General features: G+C 46.2%; 1 protein-coding gene across 1 annotated transcript in view; it reads right to left on the reverse strand.

The window, feature by feature from the left end:
* Nucleotides 1–6,022, reverse strand: part of LOC130390283 (slit homolog 2 protein-like) — a 38,602-nt gene extending 32,580 nt beyond the window's left edge. Inside the window, exons 1-2 of the mRNA XM_056600144.1 lie at nt 5,946–6,022; nt 2,625–2,696 (exon numbers count right to left, since the gene is read on the reverse strand). Of these exons, the coding sequence (XP_056456119.1) occupies nt 2,625–2,696; nt 5,946–6,022 (149 nt within the window). The remainder of the gene's footprint in view (nt 1–2,624; nt 2,697–5,945) is intronic.
* Between the last annotated feature and the right edge of the window lie 3,110 nt (nt 6,023–9,132).

The following is a 9,132-nucleotide window of genomic DNA, read 5'->3' on the forward strand; positions in this document are numbered from 1 at the left end:
ACGAGAAAATCAATGCAGAATCCACAAGGGACAGAATGTCACTGAGGTTTTTTTCTTGCTTTTTACTCGGTGGTATAATGGAGGACCAGGGCATCTTAGTGCTGGAGTCACCTTGTCTAATAGTCGGTGGGGGGGCGGGGGAGGAAAGGGGAGGAGAGGGGAGAGCAGAGAGTGGGGAAGAAAGAGAGATGTGGGGGTAGGGAGAGAAAAGATGTGTGAGGGGTAGGGAGAGAGGGGTAGGGGAGTGGGAGGAGGAGAGAGGAGGGGTATAGGTTGGGCAGGCAGGAGTGAAGGAGGGGTGGAGGGATGGAGAAGAGAGAAGTGGAGGTGAACAAGTTACTGTGGGGGAAAGAGGGTGAGGAAGAAGACTGGAGGAGAAAGGAGATGTGTACTTAAAGTTAAGTTGTATGTATTCTTAATGGTCTGAATCATCAGGTGAAGTATTTGAAAGAAAATACTTGTTGGTAGCAATATTATTTATACAATTATTTTCCATAATCTACAAAAAACATAAACACAAATCAGGGAGGTGGAAAATAAGAACATAGAAAGGAAGTCTCTTGTCTTATGAAACAGGGGGTGATTTAGGAGGTGACAAAGCAAAAGAGGCAGATGGGGTGAGCCATGATGGATGGGAGGGATGCAGAGAGGAGGAGTGGTAGAAAGGATGAGATGAAAGGATGAAGGAGAGCAAGAAGAGATGAGACAGAGAAGGAGGAGATGCCAAGGAAAGGTACTGGCCTCCATCCCCATGTTTGTCCTGAAGATACCCTAACCCCACAATTCTCCTGACACGTGTAAAAGGGTCGGCTAAACGACAAATAGTTAACCGAATAAAACTCCTTTTCACTCCTTTCATGTCATGGTTCAGTCTCAGGGGCATAAAAACATCCGAGAGTTCAAGTCGCTTATTGCTCGGAGCCCTTTGCTGAAACACGATTTAAAGATAGAGGTAAAATGTATTGTCCGCTCCGCCTTGGTTATGACCGCAATTCTACGACCGACGCCCGGGCTGTCCGGCAGCGGATGGCGACGGTCACTGTGATGATGGGCCGAGTGATACGGAGATTAGAGGCCAGACAGAAGACGGCGCCTGAGCCTAATGCAACACGGACGCACAGACGCATGCAACGCCGTCATGACTGATTTATGGAGACACGGGGGTTTGTACTAATCTGGATCTTTCCCGGATATGAGTGGTTTGATGAATATAAGTGAAGGGGCAGGATAGTTTATGGGCTAGGATTTATACAGCGTTGGTTTGGATCCTCGGCCCTCACTTCCAGGCAGCTTCGAGCAAAATGCTCTAATTCCTACCTAGTCCTGTAGCCCATTCCTTTGTTTTGAATTTAAAGCGTGCAATAAATGTCTAAATATATCATATTAATATATAATAATATTTAATATTAGCTACATAAGTAGCTAATATTAAGTTTATTAAGTTTGATAAAAGGACTGGCTATTGCCCGAAAAAGATATCCATCAAAACAAATAAAGAAATAAGTAGAATTGCACTCTTAACCTCCTTATTTATTTGGTCCTACAGTAGCACAGATACTCATGTTACACAAAACATTTAACAGCCATTCCAGTTCTAAGTCAATTAGTGCTGATTCCATTTTGTTTTAATTAGTTTTCCGTTAGTTACTCAGATTTCCGACCAACATGGACCACTGAATCAAAATGAAGACTCCATTTGAGTCAGTCGTTAGCATTAGCTCCACTGGCACAGAGGGGCTAATGGGTCTTTTTCAACCAACGGCCATCTTGGTCCTAAACGCTCGCCTGGTAATGGAACTGAATGTGGAATTTTTATTCCATGCAATTCCATTCAATTATATTATATTTCATTCCATTGTGCAATATAATATTCCATTCTATTATATTCTGTTATATTTTATCCTATTCTAATCTGTTGTATTCCATCATATGAGAAAGTAATTATTTTTATGTCTTTTGCATTCTATTCCATTATTTTTCATTCTACTATTTTGTTCTATTCTATTCTGTTTTATTACATCCTGCCTAGTTGTTTGCCATTCCATTCTATTCTAAGGTAATCTGTGTTGTGTTCCCTGACATTAAGATGTTATTCCGTTGCAGTCTTCCTGTAAACATTACCACCAGATCAATTAGCTGCTATTGATTAGCCGGATCGATCAGGGCACACCATTGATCCACGTATTGGCAGTCAAATCACAACAGATGACACTTTGAATGCAGACAGCGATCGCTATTTGGTGTGTGGGGGTGGGGGAGGTGGTTGGTGACTAGGGGAGGAGGATGGGAACATTTCGAAAGGGAAGCAAGGAGGTCTGAAAGAGTGACAGCATCTGCTAGCTTTGGTGCAACAAACCGTATTTTGTCACGTCACTAACACACGATGAAAATGTGAAGCAAAGTGGCCTGAGAGAGGGAGATAGTGTTATAAAGTGAGAGGGAGAGGGTGGTGACACGTGTAGACGAGGTGAACCTTGCGGGCGCTGAAAGTATCGAGGTCCTCCTGTATCTCAGATCTTTCCGGTAACCACATTAGGTAAGGACAAGCAGACGCTGAAGAAGAATGGAGGAAGATGGAAACCAATAGACAAGGAGCAGAGGAGGAGAAGAGCAGCGCTGCTTACAGGTTCTTGACGTTGGTCATCCCTCGGAACGCTTTCCTTGGAACCGCCTGGATCTGGTTTTCGCTGAGATCTCTGCAGAGAGACAGAGAAACAGAGACAGTCAGTTGAAGTATTACAAAAATAAAAATGGGGCCTTACGATTACTACACCTGACAACCATTTTATGAACTTCCTTCTCTCTGTATTTCTCTCCATCACGCGGGCACACACACACACACACACATACATAGACACACACACACACACACATACAAACACGCGCACACACATACTCGTTGGTGCACATATATGCACACAAGTACGCAAAGACATATATAGAGAGAGACGGGGAGTGCGGAAGGGAGTGGGAAGACAGAGGGGGTAGGGGGGAGGGTGGAAGATAAAGGATGATATGACATTTATGATCACTGGAGCAATTTGGTCAGAAGAGCTTCAAAGACAGAACCCTGAGAACCACTCCTGGCCCGCTGCCATACCCCCCCTCCCTCGTCAAACCACCCCTCCCTTACTCCCTTCCCCCGCTTCACAGTGTGACCCCATCCCTGTGTGTGTGTGTGTGTGTGTGTGTGTGTGTGTGTGTGTGTGCGCGTGTATTTTGGCATGCATGTATGTGTGTGAACCATATGATTGTGTGTGTGGATGAGCGTACACGTGTTGGATTCATGTGGGCAAATGGGTGTTTTTACTTTGTGTGCGTGCGTGCGTGTCCGTGTGTGCGTGTGAGAGCAAGCGGTCCTGCAACTGCTGCCCAACAGTGTAGCAGATATCGTGCACAATCTTGACATCTGTGTGCAAGTTCACACGTTCAGACAAACACACACACACACACACACACACACACACACACACACACACACACACACACACGCACACACGCACACAACGTTTCATCTTACTCGGAAAACAAGTCACTTGAAAATAAAGATATACACCGCCACATCTTTATAAGAATAGAAACATAGCTTGCCTCCAAGTATAACCACACAGCACACACACACACAAACACAAACACAAACACACACACACACGCACACGCACACGCACACGCACACGCACATGCACACGCACACGCACACGCACACACACACACACATACCACATGATTTGTGACGGGTCTCAGCTGCCCTTACAAACTTTAAATCTATTAGTGTCATTGTTTGTTTGGATGATTGCTGGCAGCCAACCATGCTTCCACAAGGCCACTGAGCCAAAGATGAGAATAAAAAGAAAGAAAGAAAGAAAGAAAGAAAGAAAGAAAGAAAGAAAGAAAGAAAGAAAGAAAGAAAGAAAGAAAGAAAGAAAGAAAGAAAGAAAGAAAGAAAGAAAGAAAGAAAGAAGACTGTTAAGACTATTTAAGAGAAATTATGACAAGATACAAATACATGAACACAAACATTAATCAATCACACACACACACACACACACACACACACACACACACACACACACACACACACACACACACACACACACACACACACACACACACACACACACACACACACACACACACACACACACACAAACACAGTTCCCGCACTCCCAGTATCTGGGATATGTATTTCTTCAGAGTGGTTCAGTTATTTTTATCGTCTTGAATGTTAATTGGCAAGCGGTGCACTCTGAAAAGACAACTCGCTTCCCCCCACAAAACAGAGTTTTTATCTCTCTGGCTCCGTCAACTCTACCCAGAATCCCCTGGCCCCAACATTTTGTTTGACAAGAGATGGGCGTTGAGACGTTCTCTCTCCCAGGGTTAATGAAAAGAATGTGTGTACTCTTGACACAAAGACGAAGACAGCTTTTACACAGGAGTTTGTCAAGTCAAACGAATGGCAGACAAGGAGATTTCGCTATTCTTTAAATGTGTGCTGAAGCCGGAAAGTATTCTCTGTGTCATTGCACACACTGTTTGAAAAGATGAGACCGATTTAGTGGGCAGGTGGTTGTTCTCTGGTCCCCCGTTTGGTCATCTGGGCTTGATGCTGACGGAGTAAATGTGAAACAGATAGTTTCTAAAGTCACTCTCTTTTTCTCCCTGTGTCTCTCTTTCTCATCGCTCTCCACATTTGACTGTCCTTCGACAGAAAAAGTGGGATGCGTTAGAGCGAGGGAGAGAGGGAAAGTGAGTGGGAAAGCCACTCCAGAGGAAATAAAACTCTTAAGATTTATTTTATGGCAAATACATCTTTTACGTGTTTTGTTTACCCCTTTTGACATTTAATTCTCATCACTCTGAGCAGAGAAGGAGGCGCGTCGCCCACCAAATAAACCCTCCGATCAAATTCTGTGTCTGCCTGTTGCACTTTACGACACAGTCTGACCGGCTTGTGGCGCGTGGAGCCGAGGAGGCTACGGCCGTCCAACGTTGAGCCCATTCGGAATCACGCTCATACACACCTCAGGGGCTCCCTCTAAACGTAAACGCTATGATAACGTATCTGTCCCCGCAACTGTTGTCCCTGTCCGAAACGTCGTGCGAGAGGATTTCAGAGGTAAAAGGAAAGGAGTTTTTGTGGCGTGGGATGTCTCTCAGGGAGTGGTACTGGGACTCATTATATTGTCAGCTTTTACTGTAAAGAGATCGTCTGTTTAAGTGGGCGGCCTGTTGGAGATGTGATTGGAATTATACGAGTGATGCATTGGCCGCTCCAACGGATCGATAACCACAAGGCTGTTGGATTAATAGAAAAGATCTCTAGGCTCTCTGGGTGATTAAACCTCGTAAAACTGTTTCTTCTGAAACCCCTTGAAAGATCATGGCTCCTGCTCGCTCTCTCTCCAGCTCTGTCTCTCTGTCTCTCTCTCTCTCTCTCTCTCTTTTCTCTTGGTGACTCACGCCCGTCAACCTTTACCAGGGCGGAGGCTATCACAGTCCCAAGATTGGCCTGTGATCTCCTCAAAGGACACCTGGGGACAGACCTACCACACATATACGCACACAGATACAAACACACACAAACACACACAAACACACAGCTTAAATGCGAATAGACTCAAACACACACACACACACACACACACACACACACACACACACACACACACACACACACACACACACACACACACACACACACACACACACACACACACACAAACACACACATTTAAACACCCAAACACACAACCAAAACCTCTCACATACACACACAAACATATACACTTCAACTTACTAGAAATAAAAGGGTAAATATGAGGGGAAGAAGAGAAAAGGTTGAAAAACAAAGAAAGAAGGAAAGGGGTTTGCAGCCTGGTGTGAGCCTAAGCTTCCTGTAAAAACAGTGTGCTTGATACATTCTGACCAAATGTCTTCCAGACCTTGGGGCCCATAGACCTCCCACTCGCTGCATGTACCCAGGCAGGGCCTCTCTTCTCTGGGCACAGTGACTCCCCATGGCCCCAAGAACACTGAAGGGACAATAAGATGTGTTGGATGATGTTTGGGTCGAGGTTGAAATTGTGGTTGTGGTTGGGGTTACAGTGTAATGTGTGTGTGTGTGTGTGTGTGTGTGATTGTGTGTGTGTGTGTGTGTGTGTGTGTGCGTCTCAATGTGTGTGTGTGTGTGTGTGTGTGTGTGTTTGTGTGTGTGCGTCTCAATGTGTGTGTGTGTGTGTGTGTGTGTGTGTGTGTGTGTGTGTGTGTGTGTGTGTGTGTGTGCGTGCGTGCGTGTCTCTATGAGGGTCTGTGTGTCTGTGTGTGTGTTGAGTGTACATGTGGGATGATGGTTTTGGTTTGTGTTGGAGGGAGCAGGGTGAGTTGTGAGAATGAGTGTGTGTCTGTGTGGTGTCACAGGGATTTGTGTGGTTGTGTGTCCGTATTATCCCATATTCCTTATTAAGTTCCATTATTCATGTGAGAAGAATTATAACAAGAAGCCAGTTCTTATTTTGACTCTACAGATATAACAATAACACACACAAACACACACACACACACACACAAACACACACACACACACACACACACACACACACACACACACACACACACTCACACACACACACACACACACACACACACACACACACACACACACACACACACACACAAACACACACACACACAAATGCACGCACACACCTTCTGACTATAAGACCTGTCATACAAAGCTAAGGAAATCCATTGAACGGCACACTCATGTTAGTCACATAGAACATGCTTGTTTTAACAGAGAAAACACCCACACACACACACACACACACACACACACACACACACACACACACACACACACAGAAGCACGCACACGCAAACACATGAGAAACCGTCCACACACACGTGCACTCACACTAAATCATTCCTTTTTCGAGGCTGCGCCTTGGTGACCAGTTATTAGATGGGTCCGCCCTGGGTGCCATTCAGATATTAGACAGGCCCATTCTGCCCAGGGCCATTAACCCAGTGAGGAGAGAAGTGGAACCAGACCGCTCAGCTTCCACATCTCTCTGTGTCAGGAGGCATCACAGGAGGTCCGGCAACGCAAACATGTTGTGGAACACATCAGGGGGGCCCGCACGTGTGTGTGTGTGTGTGTGCGAGTGTGTCTTTCATTTTAAGAAGAGCGCATTGGCGAGGCAAGATGACCCTTGGCTTGACTCCAGGGGGAGACATGAAAGAGAGAAATAACTGATGGAAGCAATAGACAAAAGAGAGAGAGAGAGAGAGAGAGAGAGAGAGAGAGAGAGAGAGAGAGAGAGAGAGAGAGAGAGAGAGAGAGAGAGAGAGAGAGAGAGAGAGAGAGAGAGAGAGGATCTGGAAAACCAGGTTCTCGTCTGACCCTCTACTCCCTCTGTCTTTCTCTCTTTCTCATTTCACGTCTCTCTCTCTCTCTCTCTCTCTCTCTCTCTCTCTCTCTCTCTCTCTCTCTCTCTCTCTCTCTCTCTCTCTCTCTCTCTCGCTCTCTCTCTCGCCCTCCTCTCTCACTCACTCTTTAACCAACTCCCCCCCTCTCTGGGGTGCTGTAACTGTCTTTAATATTGTTCCATATAGGAAGCAGTAATAAATATTGACTGTCTGCACGCGCCCTCTGCTCATGTTCCTCAGCAGCTCAAAGTCCCTTAGCAGGTAGAGTGCTATTTATAGTAGCAACATGTAGCAGTGATAAACAGCTTGTGTATGTGTATATAGCTTACACTGTTGATATACAATACTCCCTTCGAGTAATACAGTCTATATATATATATATATATATATATATATCGATATATATTTACATATATATAAATAAATCAGCACTCAAAGTTCCATCACATACTGGGGACTATGTGATGAAGTTGTAAAGCAGTTTAATAGTTTGTAATAGTTCATCGTGATAATAACTTCACGCCTTACACCGCTGCAATACTTCTCTTTTCTTCAAGGACGACATTATCACCTGTGTGGTCTGGCAAGATTCTCAGTGTGAGCGTGACTACTTTCTGTTTAAATTATTTCAGAACTGCTATTCTTTATTTAGCATTAGCGTTGACGTAGCTCTTGCCAAGCACTGGGAGCTGCCAGGTACCTGCACTCTCTGCATCGTCCTTCATGCAGCCTCAATGCGCCAAACCTCACATGAAGCAACCCGCGGGCCATTCTCCTTAAAACAAAGAACCAAAGAAACGTACAGGGAGCCGCTTGAACAACTTAGTCAGCCCACTTTTTTAGAGATAGTCCATAAAACAACGCCTCACTAACTGCTAACAGTCATTTTACAACCGCCATTTGAACCCCTAATCACCATAGACCACAGTCTCCACCGTCCGACATATTCAGAGAACATCCCTCCCTCTCTCTCCGTCCAGCTCGCTCGCTCGCTCGCCCATCTTCTCTGCAGGTCCTCTTTTCTCCTCCTCCATTTAACTCTGTGCCCTTGGTTTTGTCCCCCCCATCCTTTCGCCTCCCCCCCCACCCCACCGCTGTCCCCTACCCCCCCCCCCCCACTCCGGCTGATGTAATTAAGTGGACCGCTTTATGAATAAAAATACCCCACCCCCCACCCCCAGCTCTTCCTCCTCCTCCTCCTCCTCCTCTTCCTCCTCCCCCTCTATTGATCTCAGTGGAGCGAGGTTGACAGCCCCCCCCCCCCCTCCCACCGGCCGAGACCACAGAGGACCGCGGCCCCCCACACACACTGCTGTTCTTTTTTACGAGGTGTGTGCATGTGTGTGCGCGTGTGTGCGTGTGTGTGTGTGCGAGAGCGAGTGTGTTTGGGGTAAACCACAGCAGAGAGGAGACCTCACTTTTTGTTTCTTCACAATCAGGCAGGTACGCGTGTGTGTGTGTGTGTGTGTGTGTGTGTGTGTGTGTGTGTGTGTGTGTGTGTGTGTGTGTGTGTGTGTGTGTGTGTGTGTGTGTGTGTGTGTGTGTGTGTGTGTGCGTGCGTGCGTGCGTGCGTGCGTGCGTGCGTGCGTGCGTGCGTGCGTGCGTGCGTGCGTGCGTGCGTGCGTGCGTGCGTGCGTGCGTGCGTGCGTGCGTGCTTGTGGTTTGTAGGGCGTGCATGTTTTGGATTTGATTCAATATACT

This window comes from Gadus chalcogrammus, chromosome 10, assembly GCF_026213295.1.
Source record: "Gadus chalcogrammus isolate NIFS_2021 chromosome 10, NIFS_Gcha_1.0, whole genome shotgun sequence".
Taxonomy (NCBI): domain Eukaryota; kingdom Metazoa; phylum Chordata; class Actinopteri; order Gadiformes; family Gadidae; genus Gadus; species Gadus chalcogrammus.